Below are 18,894 nucleotides of genomic sequence, written 5' to 3'. Positions count from 1 at the left end.
AAAAATATTTGCACTCCGTCACAGATTTATCATCCTAATTAGGATTTATTTATATTTTGAGTAGAGATGGATGCCTTTATGAAAGCTGTAAGTTCAGTCGGTTCAAATGACGCGATTCAATTAAACCAGACGGCCTCATGGTTTCATGTAGAGGACTGGGATCAAAGGTTCCTGTCTATTTTACAACGTCAGAGATTGATACTGGGCCAAATGGTCCTAATCGCCCGTGAATAAGTCCCTTCTACCGGAGATTTGTTTAGTTGACTTATGTAATCTGCCTGTGATCTAAACTTGTCATACAAAGCTGTCCACAAGGATTTTAATTGCAGCTGTTAGTTGGTAGGCAAATAATTACTCTGTAGTGCCCGGTACCACATTCAAACATGTCCCACTGCTGCTGCTCTGTGTCGGTGGTTCTGTTTACTCAGAATCCTTGTTTAAAATTTTGGGCTGTCACTTATGATGATAATTCATTTTCCTGAGAAACATTAATGCTTCTTCAATTACGGTTGTTCTGTGGAAGTTTAACAGTGATTATGCTCTATTTACTTGTCTTCATAGGGGTGGGTTTCGGGTGCAGGAGACACATCCCCCTCAACTGTTAGAACTTGTGCATTTGTCTGACTCAATAAAAAAAAAAACACGACAGTAGCAAAAGACTTTTATTCTGACAAGACTAGAGACATTTACATCATAAATTGATGCAGAAGAGGCACAGATTGGTGCATTAAAATTCACCAGAACTCAGGAATTTAGGTGTTTAATGCTCAAAATTTCTGTCTGAGGCCCCCTGAACCCCCTCATTTCGTATGTGCCCCCCCTCGATGCTAAAACAAAACCTACGCCCTTGTTTGACTTGACTCTGTCTTTCTCTCTGTCAGATGAACATGGATCCTCAGAGTGACCGTCTGCCGCTTTACTTCAACTCAGCAGAGAAGTGGCCGGGAAAGATTCATGAGCCACTGGACCAGGGCAACTGTGCTGCATCCTGGGCTTTCTCAACTGCAGGTAGAGCAGCAACAGAATAAATGAAGGAAAATGCAGGGGATTATGGGATATCAGTATAAGACGTAAAGATTAGACACAAAATAGAAGAAAATGATGTGATGGGAGAGAAAGGAAGTATTCTTTTATTAGTACCTCAAGCGGAAATTCAATTTTTTCACTCTTTTGTTATTTTTACAAATTACACACGCACATGAGTGGGATACATAGACATGCAACAGGACCTATACACATGCATCAATGAAGAGATGTCAGAGCGAGGGGGCTGCCCATGAACAGGCACCCTTAGCAGGTGAGGGTTCAGCAGTCAGCAGTGCCTGGGGGCAAACTGGCACCTCTTCGGCTACTAGTCAACACTCCGTATTTTATCTGTATGCAGACTTGAACAGGAGAGCCCTTGATATAAGTTTAAAAAAAACAAATAAACAGATACACACAAGTATTCTTCAGGTTTATGATTCATATGTTGTATTTCTATGCAGATGTTTGGTATCCAGCACCTGGAAAATACTTATGTGTGCAGCTCCCGATGATTAATTGACCTTGATTATCACATAGTTTAGCTCTCTAAGGAAACAAATTGTAACAATTAGAGCAGTGGTTCTCAAACTTTTTACACTCATTAGGTACCCTTTTTGATATTTTTTGTAGTCAATTACCCTGTGACCGGCACAAAGTATTTTTGGTTGAAAAAAAAACAAAAGAGGATATACTGCACTACACCAACAGTGTCCGATTTAACCTTATGAAAAACTCAGAAAAGCTACATTTCAAATTCTTAGAGCAATAACATAAATTACTGACAGAATTATTTTAGGAAGTATGCATGACCATAGGTGTAATTTTTAGTTCAACCCCCTTTCTGCCAAAGCAAAATAGAACAAAACAAAACAAGTTAAAAACCAATCAAATTTGGAGAGGACTTTTATTAAGCCAAAAAGTCATTCATTTTCACCACAAATTGGTACAGAAACTTTTGCCAGAATGCAGGATATTAAGTCTTTGATGGTTCAAATTTTCTCACAGTAGACCTCCGAACCTTACGCTACATATTTGCCCCCCCCCCCCCAAATATAGACACAAATCCCACACCTTCAACTGTCAATCTTTAATTTAACTTAAAAAAATATATAGAAAATCTCACGTAACCCCTGCAGTATTCCAAAGTACCCCCAAGGGTACGCATACACCCATTCGAGAAACACCGAATTAGAGAATTAAATCTTACATTCTAAAATTTAAAAAGGTTTTTTAAAAAGATTTTTGGCGTTACATTTTGTAACTTTGCCTGTCCTCCTCACTAGCTGTGGCATCAGACAGAATCTCCATCCAGTCAATGGGTCACATGACTCCTCAGCTGTCCCCACAAAATCTTATCTCCTGTGACACGCGTAACCAGGGAGGCTGTGCCGGAGGACGCATCGATGGAGCCTGGTGGTACCTCCGACGCAGAGGGTAAAGACGTTTTAAATAAACTGAAAACATAAACAAAGCAAAGTGACATACAATAAGTTTCCATTCCCAAGTTTCCATCTCTCCTCTCTTCTTACAGAGTGGTGACAGAGGACTGTTATCCGTACCGACCCCCACAGCAAACACCAGCAGAGGTTGGCCGCTGTATGATGCAGAGCCGCTCCGTCGGTCGGGGAAAGAGACAGGCCACACAGCGCTGCCCCAACACACACAACTACCAAAACGACATCTACCAGTCCACGCCGCCCTACAGGCTCTCATCCAATGTAAGCAATGCACAAACACAAAACAATACATACAGACACAGACGGAAGTGATGCATACTCACAGGTATTCCCGCACAGCACCGGACTAGCACAATATGTTGTACAAATCTCCAGTACAATAAGCGTGCTGTACATGGTTGGGTCTTCCTCGTGCTACAGTGAACCATAATCTCTCTCACATGTTTATTAGAGTATGTGTTTTTGCACACTGTCCTCATGCGCACTTGACTCTGTCATGAATAAACTTGGGAATGTACAGGATTAGGTGCTCGACAGAAGTCATCCCTGAATCAATGATGGGCAAGAAATTGTATGTTTAGCTGCATGTTTGCCACTTACACAGTCCAGGCTGCTGGATTCAGACAATTTATTTGAAACATAATATAGAATTAAATCAATTTTCATTGTGATTTGGCTCGAATTATACGGGATAAAGAGGCCAGTGAGTGAATAAAACCAATTTACAGTGTGCACTTCATAATAATTATCTACTATCATTTCCAGACTCAAAGGCATATTTAATTAGATGTGTGTTTACCTTCCAATATCAAATTACTCGTCTCTTTTTACATATCATCTATTCATGCCCAGTGACAGTCGTGAGTCGATTACACCAGAATCATTTGGTTGATATGGAAGCACAGTGTCATAGAGGTCTGACTTATAACATTTAGAAAACACAGGGAAGCATCTGCGCTGTATAAACATTTCTATGCAGTGGTGGAGGAAGTATTCAAATCCTTCAGTTAAGTAAAAAGTACTAATACCAAACTGTAAAAATACTCTGTTACAAGTAAAACTCCTGCATTGAAAATGATATTTCAGAAAAGTATAAAAGGGAACCTGTACATTAAAGTATTAAAAGTACAAGTACCTAATACAGAAAAAATATAAAAATTTAAAAAGCACCCAAAGAAGAAAATTAATAAAAATAATTAAAAACGACTTAAATAGCAGCAATGTAATCAACTCATCACTACTTTTTTTTGCAAAAAACTTAATTTGTAAAGCAATCAAAGCTTCAGATGAATGTAGTGAAGTAAAGAGTACAATATTTCCCTCTGAAATGTAGCGGAGTTGAAGTATAAAGTGGGATGAAAAGAATAAACTCAAGTACATGTACCTCAAATTCATGCATTAAGGTCATTAGAACTTGTTCTTAGTTACATTCCACCACTGTTGATATGTTTACAAAAAGTGCAAAGTTTGTTGGATGACAGCCGGATGATTTAAACTGACAATTTTCTTCTTGACCACTTCATGTAGAAAGCACCTCTGCCCTGTCTTTTGGGCTCAAAGTATCATGTAACATTGACTAAAACCGCTTCCAGAAGCCGTCTCTGCATGCATCTCCGCACATCTCCTCCAATTCAGAGTCAACCACTGAGCTGCAGCCGACATGTGGTTTTATCGGCCATCATCCATCAGTGCTAAATGACGGCTAATGCCTCTCGAAATCATTACAGCCTGTTGTTTCTGTCTCCTGAAGGCCTGTGAAGTCAATAAGCCAGGCATTAAGGCCAGGGGGCCCTGCTGGACTCAATCTTGTTATCTGACTTTTAACATCCAGGGGGGTTGTTTTCATCCTCTCTGTTTCACTGACATGTAATGATCTTCCTGCCCATCTCTCTCTCCTCTGCTGTAAATCGTTCTCTATCGACTCTCTCAGGAAAAGGAGATCATGAAGGAGATTATGGATAATGGCCCTGTTCAAGGTAAGGTGAACTTGTATATAATACTTTAGTGTCAACATTTGCTCTCAAGTGAGTGCTGCTTTTTTTAAAGATCGAAACAACACCACACTCCCAAGGGATACACAAATTCAAGCACATGCACCGTGAGGCCTCGTTTTAAGTGTCGACCTCGGATGATGTCATATTTGACCTTGTCACCATGATGGTTTTGTCCCGGGTTTCAACTTTGACCCCAAGTCACCTGGTCAGAAATTATGGCCCTAATGTCAGTGTGTTGAAACTGACCTTCCTTTACAAGCCCGCTTCACTGTCTGGTGCGCATCTGGACCATTGTCAAGTACATTGGAATAGAGGACTTGTGTGTGTGTGTGTGTGCGTGTGTGTGTGTGTGTTTGTGATTCCCTATGAGCCTTTGCCAACTTCTTGTTTTATTGTTTAGGAGTACAGGAAAACTTATTGGCTTCAAACCAAGTTTCTTTTTTGAGTTTCTATGTGACACAAAGGCATAGCAGCGTGCGTGCGTGTACTCATGCATTGTGTGTCAGTGTGAGTTGTTTATAAGAGGGGAGTTCCACACACTGTTCTGTACCAGAGATAACTAGATTTACTTGAGGTAAACCTCCAAAAGACAGAATTTCTCAGCTGCACATCCGGAGATTTTTTCCCATTGAGCTGGAATAAGAAAGTCACATGGAGTTCACACACACACACACACACACACACACACACACACACACACACACACACACACACACACACACACACACACACACACACACACATGCATGCACGCCCACACCACTGCCCTGTCTGATGTCTGGGTGTGTGTGACTCAAGGGGGAAATTGGAATTTGTTTGTTGAAATTAGGTAATTACTTTTAGATTAATTGTTGTATGAATAAGATTTTTATCTCTCTTTCCCATAATAGGTCCAGCAGCATGAATAGTCATATTGCGTGTTGGTGTGTGTGTGTGTGTGTGTGTGTGTGTGTTATATCCGCTTACTAATTCTCCCTGCCTGTTTGTTCTTGCAGCTATTATGGAGGTCCACGAGGACTTCTTTGTCTATAAGAGTGGGATCTACAAACACACTGACGTCAGCTTCACCAAACCTCCACAATACCGCAAACACGGCACACACTCAATCAGGATCACTGGGTGAGTTACCAGTATATAGTAACAGTGTGAAACATGTAATATTGAGTCTTTTTCACACTGTCTTGTGAACCAGCAGTGTATCAAGACCCAGACACACCAAACATGACATCAAAGAACTAGTGGCAATGAAGGCCAACTGTTGTGTTGCTTCTTGCTGCTTGTGCATCAGCCAAAAAGTTGCACATGGACACATTGTCAGGACTACAGCTGAAGGCCAACTTGCACACATGTTCTCTCCATAACAGCAGCCCGTGGTAGACTTTATCTGACAATAAGAAAGGGAAACCGGAAGCCAACTGTGCAACACAAAAAAGAAAAAAAAAAAAAAAAGATATTTACCTTGTGCTAGCCAGTAATAACATAAGCAATTACTAACAGTTTCTGCAAAAAGCCCAGTGGCTAAAAAATATATGTAACAGGTTTGTTTCAATTTCAGTTCCTCCAGACTTTGGCTGTTTGTTTCATTTTTTTGCTTTCTTTTCTCTTCTTGTCTACTGAGCTGAACTGCCAATCAGACTGATTTTATTCACTGATGGGTTCTGCAATCTCTGACGTCAGTTAAACATGCTGAATCGGCCGAATTAAAGTGGATGATGGCCAACTAGTGGCAAACAGTGTGGGACACTGCAAAAACTAGGGTGACGGACCCTCACCAAATGCCCCAAATAGACCAACGGCTGAACATTGACTTGATGTGTCAGGGCTCTCCGTCATAGCATGGCCCCAAGAACAGGCTTTGCTCAGATTAGACCCCACAAAACAACGTTTGAGACGGTGCTGGGACCTCATGCCTTTTGATGATGAAAGCTGATGAAAGTTATTGACAAGAAAACCATGAGCCATGTTAACCAAACCTATGTGAATTATTTCTGGACAAAAACATCTGCCTTCCCCCCTTCCTATCACATTCCTCTGTCTGGTTTCTGTCACTGTTGCTACATGCTCAACAGGTGCCATTTCAGCAGAAAAAAGGATGAATCGGGTTTTAATTGAATAGCTGCTGGTATCAGATTAAATTCAAAGCCTCACCTGCACATGTGTTTGCACACTGTCAAAGGTGTACGTGTCAACAATCCCCCACCTCCAGTCTGTTGCTCTTGGAGACACACCTTGGCTCCGCTCCTCTGTCTGCCTCAGACAAGGCCTCCCCCTTCCTTTCCCTACTCTATGTAGCAACTATGGCAACCACAAATATGCAGGCGGGTAGACGGCTGACACACCTGGATTACCTGCCCCCACCCATCTGTCTCTCGTTATTCCCCCTCGCTTTCCTCTCTGTGGTGTCTCCATCATCACTCTTTAGCTGGCCATCTGACTCACTGACCTCCCACTTCCTGTTCTTTCTCTCCACATCCAAGCCAAAGCATTTTTGTTACCTTTTAGACTTTCTTCAGACAGACACATAGTTTTCTGATGTTTTCATGTGTTGTCTGGAGGGCAGTGAGAGCTTTTACCTGTAAAAAAGTCACAAACATTCTTCTCACTCATAAATATTTGACAAGTGAGTCTTCCAGCTGGTTTGAAGTGTGTCTGTGGATGATGATATGTTGCCACACAGTAGTTTCACTTTCCAATTTGGAGAAATGAGCAGCTACCTCATAGCGGGTGCCTAATGAGGGCTGAGGAATGTGTGTTTGTGAGCATTTGACTGTAACTTTGGCCCTCAGCGTCTGAGCATTTCTGTAAACATTAGTTTCTCCAGACATACAGTAGTATCTCAGAGCTATGATGAAAGCAGTCTCTCTACATTTATCTGATTGGCCATTGCTGAAGACAAAACAAAACCTATTAACAAGGAGCTTCCCATGTCCCTTTTCATGTGCACATCTTGCATGTATACTTTATTTAATGAGATCTGATGGCATGTATAGACATGTGTTTGACAAACAGTCTCCAACCTGTACTTAGCTTGTTTGAACTATATACTTCATAAGAATGCACTGTTTTGAAATGGCCTTTTGGAAAACTGTGGAGGCACATGTTCCCATCTGGTACTGGATGTCAATTTGACATCAGAACAACATTAGTCTTACATCAGACAGATGAAAATGATAAAAATCAAGTTGACAATATTTTGCATTATGCATGTCATCCCCTTTCTCTCCCCCTTGTCACACTCTACCTCTCCTATCCAATAAAGGCAAAAGCCAAAAAATAATTAAAAAGGATGATGAGATGTTTTTCGAAGACTAAATTTTGGTAACTTAACAGCACAACCTAAAACCAACAAAATATCAACATCATCTTTTGTCAGAATTTTTGTTGGCTTGATGTCGGCTACCCAACATCACAACTGGAATTTAATCAAATTTCTAACAACGGTGTGGGCCAGCTAAGTTTGGTCACTACACTCATTTCAGGCTCTCACTCTTACCCCTTTTCCACCAACATGGAACTGGTTCTGTTTTGGTTCCTCCACTCAGTGTTTTTTGGAAATAAATTGGTACAGAACCTGAAAGTTAGCAGTCAGCAGTGGGAACTGAAAAATTTGTCATGACCTAAAGTACGATGGTGGAACGTCAGTTGCTGTGTCATATTCTACTGGTTAAAAAGAGAAGATGGAGAAGTTACGGGGTTGGTCAGTAAACTTCCCGTTTTTTGGTTATTTAGGGTTTTTTTTTTTTAATCTTTAAGTTGCGCATCCATTTTTATCATCCTGTGTCCCCTCTCTAAATTTGGATGTAGTTTTGGGTACATGAGCGCTACAAAGGCATAACTTGTCATGATGTCTTTTTTTCTCTCAGCAGCAATTAGTGAAGTTAAGTTGCTGGGTGGATGATTAATCAGTTGATTTGGTCGGAGCTGATGAATGGATAAGGTGAAGCTGCTGCAGAAGCGAGTGAAAGCAAACTTTTACACACAGCAACACATAATTGACGGTTAAGTTTTCCTCTCACTGTGCCTGGCCCCATGTTGCTCTGCCTGTGCCCAAACCCCACTTCCCTCCAAGAGTTTGGTGTGATCAGTAATCAATGGTTTATATATTCCTAGTGCTCCTAATGAATGGTCCAGTTCCAAAGATATGAAATCCATACATGGCGGCAGATGTGTTAATCATGGCAGGCTGCCACAAATAAATGAATGTGTGGGGAAACCCTAGTGCTTGTTTTTGGGTAAAAGTAAATAGCTGTAATACACGAACAGTTGTCGTGCATTGCCCTCCGTTGTTGACGTATCTTTGATTACACGGGCTGGTTTGCTCGATAGCACCATGGTTCAACAAATCCTGAATGGGATAGAACCAACAAGAACCACAACTGATTTGGTGGAAAAGGGTTGTCTGTGGACTGTAGTTACATCTCTTTAGCCTCAATTTGTCAATGAACTGTGGAGGTATGCAGGATGTGAGATGATGATGAGGATTTCCAGCTTTCCTGAATGCCTCCTGCTCTTTGGCTCCTTCTACTGATGCTCTGATTCCTCACCGCTCACTGGGTGAGTGGATGTGGATGTACCAGCGACACGGGTTTAGGGACGGATGGAGCAAAACCAGAAGGGGCGGGGGGACAGTGTTTTGAACTCCAACCTGCCAGCCACAGGCATCAGTGTGTTTATATAGGCCAAATCCCATAGCGGTGCGTTCCTTTAAGCCCAGGGCCTGGGAAAGTTTGTGGAAAGAGCATTGAGGTCCAGTGTGGTGGAAAGGGCATTGTCTGGGCCGCTGATCCTGACTGCACTGGACAGAGAGAGGGGGATCAAACCTAGTAGAAGAGGTCAGGGGTGGGCTGAAGGGCGGGGCACATGGGCACAGCGGTATGCCCATCATTGTCCCCGAGTGAGCAAGTGAGCTGATTGGAGGCCAGATAAGAGATCAGCGGTGGTCCGATCCTGTCTGGCTCTGTCCATACCAATAAATATGCAGGCAGGCAGGCATGCATATGGGATCACACACACGCATGCACGCACGCACACACACACACACACGCAGGTGTGAATATGCCCATACTCCCATAATCCCACCTCTCCAGTGTGCTCCAGATTGTGGTTGTTTACACAGCTGTTTTTGATGTGTCTGTTCAGGGTCAATGTGACGTCTGACTCCAGTTGTGGGGCTAATAAAGAAGCGCGCTGATAGGAGGTTGGCACTATCTGCCAGCGTTGTGGTGGCAGGCTACCGAGTTGGCAGAGTCTGAGACCAGCCACTCAATTTCCCAGCATTCCTTTCCCTTATAAAAGATAACAAGCGATTGGGCACCGGGAGTCTCTTGGGAAACGAAAGGCCTGGAGTGCAAAAACAGGATGGGAATTGGCTTTGGGAGAATGTTTTGATCATCGAAAACGGCGGACGTCTAAAAGTTGGCAGTAGCTAAGCTAAGGCCAAAGTGCAAGGCATGATGGGAATTTATGGGCCTTTGCCAAGGTTTCCTGAGAACAAAGCTGCTGGTGAGGAGGAAGGGTAAAGATAGGTCTCCAAGTTCAGATTCACACGTGGATATTTGTGCATTTTTTGTTGTTGTCTGCTGTCTGTGACAGGATTGAGGTGGTGCTCACTTCCTCATAACCTACCCTCTCCTTCCTGTTTCATGTATGGAGAATGGAAATGGCAGAGGAAAAGGGGAACTCCGTGTTCTTGGGACTGGAATGATGTAGGAGTGAAACTAGGCGTTGTCCAGCCATAAATACCCTGTTTTCAGGATGTTGTTATAACAAGATGAAAGTTTGTTTCCTCCCACTCGAATACTACTTATACCTCTTCCTGCTTTTCTTCATCAGTAATACCAAACGTGTTTTAGGTGAGCACATTCCTGAGAGGCATTTACATCTGACATGTTTATTGGACAGCATCCATATTTTAACAATAATATTTCAACTGTGACACAGCTGATTTGATGTTTGTATTTAAGGATATTTTGTGTCCTGTTGTTTGGCTCTTCACTCGTGTGCATTTTGAGTAACTGTCCTCTCTGCTTTGTGCACCAGGTGGGGAGAGGAGAGAAACTTTGATGGGACATCAAAAAAATATTGGGTAAGTTATTTCACTGTGCATAACAAACCTGTGCACAAATCAGCCAATAATGTTGTAGTTGGTAACTTTTATGAAAAAAAAAAAAATCATATTTGCTGAAACAGTTTCTATACTCACTAACTTTTTCAATTGAAGAAGACACAAATTTGTAAAGGGAGTGTTGACAGTGTTACCAGTAGGGATGGAACAATATAGGCTTTTATCTCGCAACATAATAAAAAATACTTACAGTAAGTAGATTGTGGTGCATTGAATTATTGGTGTATTCGTGAATTTCATGTCCAGCAGGATGCAGGGAGATTGCTGGACAGCCAACACTAAAAGAGACTATGTAAAAACAAGCCACACATGCACCAACCTTAAAAAACAAAGATCTTAATAAAGCATTCAATTTCATATCGACAGATATGGTGCCATTTCAAACTGTTTAAAAGTATGGCTTTTTAAGACTCTTTGTTTTTCACAAAAAAGATGTCTCTGTGATGCAATAAATATATTTGTTTCCTCACAAAATGTAGAATAAAGTACATCCAGCATGTTTTAGAGCATTTTAAGAGTTATAAACATATTTTAATGATTATCAGGATAATGCTGTGAATTTGATTCTTTTGGCCAGAATTGTTGTGACATAAAAATTTTCATATCAGCCCATGCATAGGTGCCAGCTCTGTTTTTTGCCGAATTTGTATTAATATTATCAGGTAGAGTATATGCATATCTACCCCATTTATACTAAGTTTGACTTTACTTTTCTTCTTAGATTGCTGCCAACTCCTGGGGGAAAAACTGGGGAGAGAACGGCTACTTCCGAATCGCTCGCGGAGACAATGAGTGTGAGATTGAAACATTTGTGATTGGTGTGTGGGGCAGGATCACGATGGAGGACATGCACAACCATCATCACCACCATCGTCGCCGACACATTTAGACACAACAAATGTTAAAACCCCACAAAGACCTTTGTTTTTAATACCACCTATAGATGTTTTTTTACCCCAAAGGAGAACCACACACCAAGAGTCTCAGTACATCCCTGTACCAATTAAGCTGGCCAGCCACAAAATCAATCCCAGAGTCCCCGAACCCTCTCTTTTTACACCTTACTTTACTCTGGCGATCAATACAACCCGTCTTCTCCTCCATCTTTAACCCCCTTAACAGAACAACCTCCCCACTCTTCATATAACTCAAGGTTTATGGCACCAAAAAACAAAGAGTAACTAAGATAAAGCTCTTTTAAGTTGCCTTACATTTAGGCACCTCAGGTACCTACTGATCCGAAGACAACACTTCCCAAAATCCTCAGCGTAACATCAGGTGACACATGTTCATGTCAAAGTGAGGGGATGACAGAAAAGAGAAGCTTTACATTCTTCTTTGCGCTTCATTGTCAACCTTTAGTCCTTTCTAAATCCAGACAGACCCACTTTCAGAGGGACACCTTGGAAAAGAGGAAATCCGAGAGCCAGATTATCAGACATGCAGTCCTTTCAGAGAGACACACCCAGCCAAAGTGCGTAACATGATAATATATCATAGATGACCTTACTGACATTAACCTGTCAGCGATACGGGGGCACAGCTTGGCTCATTCCTTCAGTTTTAGAGAAGACACTTGTACGGAGTTAGTAGCTGCAGGCAGTGGAGTTTCTCACACATTCCAGTAAAAAGTGTACAAGTGGACACTGGAAACTCTTTTTGATGTGGAGTAGATAATTACAAAATTTGGGGAAGATTTTTACTGCAGTCAACAGCCCAACGACACAGGACATTTGAAATGAACTGTGTGTAGGATTTAGTGGCGTCCAGTGGTGAGGATTGCAAATTGCAACTAGCTGAAACCTTGTGCCAAGCGTGGACTCCTGGTCCACAGAGGTCTCCTCCTCTCCAAAAGAAATTAATCTGATTATTAAAACCGGTAAGATAACGGAATAAAGCAGTTTCACGTTACAAATCAGTGTTTCTCTGATGCTGTTCGGTTCATAGCAGATGGGCCTTTAGTCCAGCAACTGCTAATGTGTGCTCATCTTTTTTCTCTGATGAACTAAGATCCAGATGTTCAGGAGGTTTTTACTGAGAACCAAATTATCCACAGAGGTCTCTTCCTCTCCAAACAAACAAGACCTGTTGATTTAAACCAGCAAGAACACTGAATAAAGCAATATCATATTAAAAATCAGTGTTTTTTCAATGCTGCTTGTCGCTGATGGGCTGCTAACTATGGCCGTCGATGTGAAAATGTGAATGGCCCTATCTAGGGCCAGTGTTTGGTTTGTCCATTCTGGGCTACTGTAGAAACATGGTGGTGCATGATGGCGGACTTCATGGACAAGGGACCGTTCCCTGTGTAGATCTAAATGGCTCTGATGTAACGAAAAAAAAACCTTATTATCAAGCGATTACATAACAAAGAAAACATGCTTATTATATCTTATTCAATTTCAGGCCAATATTTCCCCCTAAATCCTACACACTGGAGCTTTAAATCAGTTTAAAAATAAAACAGGCTAAATTTGGGCCCCTTTTCTACATGTTTATACAGAGTCAGTGCATTAAATGAATCATGCATTATTTGGCTGCAGGTGAAATAAATAATTATCATTCATACTCATTTAAAAAAGTCACTATGAACAATGATAAACAAATAAAAGCCATGCTGCCATTTTTGGTCTTATTTAAAACATGAAACCCTGATGCATTAATAAAGCGATTGTAATGCCTTAAAGAAACTGTTGTTTTGACCATTGAGAAAGTGTTTGTTTATAGTAGTCTTAATTTGCTCTGTTCTGTGTACACTGTTACAATTTGAGCTAAAGAAGTTATTTTTTTGTTTCAGTTATATTGTGAAGTTTTATTTTACTACTTGTTTTACGATGTACTGTATGTAGTAACTTTCATAACACACTCATCACTCAGCCGCTTTTCTGCTTTGTGCTTCTACATAGTTGTAAGAGTTTGACCACAGCGAGGAGGATGAGGGGGGGGATACTGCTGCTAAAGTCCAGTCTGTGCTACAGAGTCTGTAGTTTGATGCGTTTCATATGTAATAAACGTGTAAAAAGCCACTTCTAACTAACGCAGGAAGTCACACAGGTTGCAGACAAGCTGTTTGGCTTTATGTTCTCATTTTTATTGTTTTCTGCTAGAAAACTTAACATGTCCCAACTTGCTGCACTTCTATTTGCTGCAACGCTTTTATGATATCTTTATTTCAGCTGATTGCGAGCTGATTGAGGGATTTTCAAATCATCGTGGAGCACAGCCTCACTTGAAAAGGAAAGCATGGTGTGTTATTACCACTTACCTTAAATTACATCCTGGTGTGCTTCAGCTGTAACTTCAAAAGACTTTTTCCATATCTATATCATCACGTCTTGTGATCTTTAAGGTCCATCTCCTTCAGGCATGGATAAGCAGATAAAAAGCAAAGAGAGGTGTCTGGATGAACAGGCAATGTGCAATGTGGTGGATAGATAGGCGGTTATTGCATGTTTCCCATGAAATGTACTGAGGGGGGCGAGGGGAGAGAAGGTGAAGAGCGGCCCATAAACACGAGATGTATGACAGGTTTACAATAAATGATGCCAAGGACAATGTGAAACTGAGCTCTTTGGCCTGCAGAGTAATTATGATTTATGATTTTTTTGTCATCAGAGAAAAGGAGGTTCCTCTTTTATATATTCTCATCTGTGGGCATGTTGTTATAGCTCCTTTACAAGAGAGAAAAAGATCAGTGGACAAAACTTAAGTTGCTAAATTGGTTTATGTCACTGTGGTGTAGTCCTCACTGAAAGTCCACAGATTAGTGTTGTTTGTGTAATTACAATTTATTTTTACCAGAAGCTGGGAAGCTTTTTTTAATATCAATTTATAGAAAATACATCATAACCTCCTCAAGAACAGCATCAGTGTGAGATGCACTTGTTCAGGCAACACATCCTCGTTCAACAGTTCTTACAGTATCTTACAAGTTACGCCTTTTCTCCACACAGATGTGTCTCTGTGTACATATGCTAGTCATCCAGAAGTCCATTTATTCCAATGGGAACCTTCCCTGTTTTTGCAAAATTTGAAAGCATGTTCAGCTAGCTAACAATTGTAGCATGCTCACTGTGTAACATACAGTGTTCATGCATATAGTGGATTATGTGTTATTTAACCACAAATTTAAAAAAAATTGGCTACACACCTGACAAGCCAACCGCTTCAATGTCGTATTTGTCGGCATACATTATTGGGCCTGTTTTTGCCTCTGTGGTGTTCCATATGCCACAAGATTGGTAGGTGACAAAAATTAGCTTTTTAAAAAAAATGTCTGTGGTAGTGTTTTTATCTATCATGAAAGACATGCATTTCCGTGCATCGAACGCTAGGGGCGTACTTTGTAAACCACACTGAAAAACGGACACAAAACAAAACTGTGTGGAAAAGAGGCGTTAGCAACCCATTAATGAGATAATGTAATTAATGTAAAATTCCGTACTTAACATATAAATATGTAGGTTAGGTTTAGGCAAGTAGAGTTACTTTGGCTAGGTAGGTGACTACATACCTTAAAATGACTTTAAGTTCACTTGGTTTTACTAGGTTCTGAACACCGGTGTCCTGGGTAGAGATCCCATGTTTTGTAACCCATCCACCACCCTTTTTTCCTTGTCGACTTTCTCCCAGAAAGCAATTTCTGACAGAAGTCTATTCATTTTAACTCAGTTTTTAAACCATGACTTTTTTTTTATTAACCTTAACCAAGAAATCCCTTTCTGGTAGAAAGCCCTCTAGGAAACCTTCCAGCTATGCGGAATACGTCCTGATTTACTCCTGTCAGGCTCATTGTTCACATGAGCACAGCCTTCCCAAATATGCGGGTTGTATACGAATCACTGACTCATGATAACGTGGGATGTACGTATACGAATTTTGGTGCTTTACTTTTGGTAGGTATTTGTATGATCGGTGCATGAAAACATACAGAAGTAGGATTCTGACCAAAGCTAGTTGAAACATCTTTTTGTTAGTGTCCATTTATTTAGTTTACAGTCTGTTGGATTTATAGTCCTTTCACCGTTAACCTTGACCTATATGCGAAAAGAGGGATTAAAGATGTTCATGAGTAACATAGTATGTACCATGGTAATGATGATTACTTTTTAGAAATTAGATGGGACCAATAATGACTACATTACTAACGATTTTCTGCAAAAACCAAATCTATTCCATAGAACTCAAGTTACTTTTAGCAACAGTTTTCTCCAACTTCACAACCTCTCCTCCAAAAACAAAGAAAAACCCAGGAGCTGCAGCAGACATCCACTCAGAAGTTGTGTATTTTATGTAAAATGAACCACTCCATATTCGCTGATGTGTAGACTTTATTTATGACAAGATGTGTAAATTATATACTTTTATTCCATGTTTTCCTGTGCAATGTTTTATTATCTCTCTTCTCTTGTATTGTGTGCACTAAATGCAATACCACATTCGTGTTCACTTGTGCGGCACAATAAAGTCTTTCCAAAAATCACGCTGTCTCATTGTGAACAGTTGCACCTGTTTGTATTGTATCTTTGAAGTATTTTAGAAAGGTGATATGAACAGGGGGAAAACTGTTATTTAGTCTGAGTGTGTGTAGGATGGATGGTTGAGGAGGTGTGTGATTTTTAGGAACATCGGGGATCAGTGAGCCACAATGGGAGGGACTGGGTGCAGGGTGTTCAGGGGGAAGCTTCATGGGACGAGGCCGGGTGGGATGAGGACAGTTTTTATAAGATCCTGCTGTGTCAGCATACTCTTCCATCACTGAGAGCAATCACTCTGACCATCAGTCAGTGGGAGACCCGGATCAAGAGTACACATAGTCATAAATATTATAATTAAAGCAATTAGAATTTAAACTTATGGACATATCGGCTCTGAATAATAACATAATATCATTTAATCTAATTATTTATTATATAATATCATTTAATCTAACTAGATGCCAAAGGTTTTTGGTGGCTCAAAGATCTGATATTCTTCTTCTTAACATTGAGGTCAGCATATTAAAAGAAATGTTTGGATACAGATTGTAAGATATAACTTTTATGATTGAAATATATGTGTTTTTCATGAAAAGGCTCGATAAAACCCTGAAATATTGTAGTGTACAGATGGTCAAAAAGTAGAATGGTTGTTTTATTTGGATTAGTTTATGGTTGAGACCTTTGTCAAAAAAAAAAAAAAAAAAAACTGGAACAGATGGAAAATGAAATAAGTGTTTTCTCTAACTTTTATTTGTTTTTGTTGGTGATTTATGATCATAGATGATGAAATTGATGATGAAACTGATTGTGAATGTTGTTAGAGAGTTTTCAAGATTTGTGATTTTTTAAAATATTTTAATCTGTTTAAAAAAGGACTTTTTAGGGAACAATCATGATTTCAGTTTATTGCTAATTTAGAAAAGGCAAAAATAAATGCTGTAGTCACTATGAGTGGATATTGCAAGATTGCCTATTTTGGTGGAAAACAACTAAAAACCATTTACAGTGAACATTTTGCTTATCCAGTATCTACATTCTTCCAACTTGCCACATACATTAATATGTTAGCAATATTTCCTCATAATCTTATGAGAAAATTGAATTCAGTATTACGTTTAATTAAAAACAAAATTCTGTTTTAAATTAATTGTACATAAACATAATTTCTAGGAGACGGGGCTGACGGAGCAGCTCCAGACATAATACTTGATGACATTACAAGTCTGAAATTTACTTCTCTGGTTTCTGGCTTTGAGAGATTGTATTTGATGTATAAGTCAAGTCAGTTTCTGAGCCTCTGTGTCCCACACAAACAGCTGGGTGAACATCTGCCTCACCTTCCTGTTTTAAGTGAGGAGTTGCAAGTCTATAAAATTAGCCACTTTTAGCAAACTGTCACACACAGTATATCAGCTGCCTCTGTCAGTGAAAACCACCAGGTGTTACCACCAACAGCATGTTTAAAAAACACTTCGGCTAACAGAAGGGTGAGCAGACCTGCTGTGTCCAGCACAGACGCCCTCGAGGGGTAACCATAACCTTGCATTCCTGCACAGAATCACTCAACTATGAACCTTTTTAATGAGATTTAGAGTATATGCTTTGCCCATTTTAAGTTACACTTCAACTATAAGTAAACATATGTTCTGCTCTGTTTCTGTTGGGTAACACAAGAAAGAAAATGTCTCTCTTGTTGCAATTTTATGAGCTTATTACAACGCCCCGCTGTTGAGATGGGATCAGTCTCATTTTCTTTGCCCGTTTTACAGTAAAGTTAAGTAAATATTGCTCATATACTACACAGCAGAATGAAAGAGATGCCAGTAGTTTCAAATGATCTGATATTTTATTTCTTACTGCTTTAATACCAAAAAATGTGTTTCACTGTGAAATAAAAGTTATGATAAAATGTGCAATTAAAATACACCATTGTATTAGTAATTTGCTTACTTTGTTGTGATCATAATATGACACTTGTTATCCAGTACCTTTGCAGATAAATAAATCATCCTCATATCTTAAGTTTTACAACCTTGGTGTTATAAAATAGCCCGTTGTATATCTGCAGTAAATAAATACTGTAAATCCTTTAGCTGATTTGCTAGAATGTGCCAAGTTATCCCACAGGTTTTTAAGACCTGGCCTCAGCCAGTGCGTTATGAAAGATGCATGTAATATTACAGCGCTTATCTCTTCACAGCCGCCATGGGGACCAAGTATGGAAACTTGGATCAAGGGATCTGTTTACATTTCTCTCATTGTTTCTGCGTCACCAAGTAGCCAAAGCATTCATTACCCCAGCAGCCCCTGCTCCTCTCCTCCCAGCTGATGGGGAGGAATGGACCAAAAAAAAGGAGGAAGTAGTTATTAAAGACAGAACAATCAGTTGCTGGAGACCCCACCCTAGTTCGTCCCCAGTCCAGGAACGAGATCTTCCCCAACCCCTGTTGTATGCGACCTGTTTGACTCATACATGCAGACACAAACACCACTTTTCCATGTGTTGCCTGTACTTGAGTGTACTCAGGGGATGTCAACAAAGCTGTTGTGGAAGATCATGCTGGCTGCCAGGGGCAAAACTTTCCCATAAACAACAACCTCATAAAGAACACAGAGTTTGGGGGAATCCTTGTTAGAAGTGCTGAAGCAGAACCAATCCAACAGCTTCAGGGGGGATCCTGAGACAAACATATGGACCATTTACCTTTGATGTATAGTTCTCTTCTGTGTCGACTAATATTTCAACATGACATCCCCTCTCACAATATATTATGCCTGCTACTGGAGAGCATTCTCTGAGGGGAAACATTGTT

The 18,894-nt window shown here is 40.3% G+C and overlaps 1 protein-coding gene across 2 annotated transcripts in view; it reads left to right on the top strand.

The window, feature by feature from the left end:
- The window catches only part of tinagl1 (tubulointerstitial nephritis antigen-like 1), a 49,628-nt gene extending 33,545 nt beyond the window's left edge, over positions 1-16,083 (top strand). For both annotated transcript variants that reach the window (XM_088090440.1, XM_042506140.2), the window contains exons 6-12: positions 882-1,008; positions 2,310-2,460; positions 2,558-2,744; positions 4,414-4,459; positions 5,473-5,596; positions 10,517-10,562; positions 11,323-16,083. In XM_088090440.1, the coding sequence (XP_087946566.1) occupies positions 882-1,008; positions 2,310-2,460; positions 2,558-2,744; positions 4,414-4,459; positions 5,473-5,596; positions 10,517-10,562; positions 11,323-11,490 (849 nt within the window). In that variant the 3' untranslated portion in view covers positions 11,491-16,083. The remainder of the gene's footprint in view (positions 1-881; positions 1,009-2,309; positions 2,461-2,557; positions 2,745-4,413; positions 4,460-5,472; positions 5,597-10,516; positions 10,563-11,322) is intronic.
- Positions 16,084-18,894: the final 2,811 nt, after the last annotated feature.

Source organism: Plectropomus leopardus, chromosome 17 (assembly GCF_026936395.1).
Source record: "Plectropomus leopardus strain MGB_pleo_1.0 chromosome 17, ASM2693639v1, whole genome shotgun sequence".
Taxonomy (NCBI): Eukaryota; Metazoa; Chordata; class Actinopteri; order Perciformes; family Serranidae; genus Plectropomus; species Plectropomus leopardus.
The sequence above is the reverse complement of the archived record's forward strand: the minus strand, read 5'-3'. Positions and strand labels throughout refer to the sequence as shown.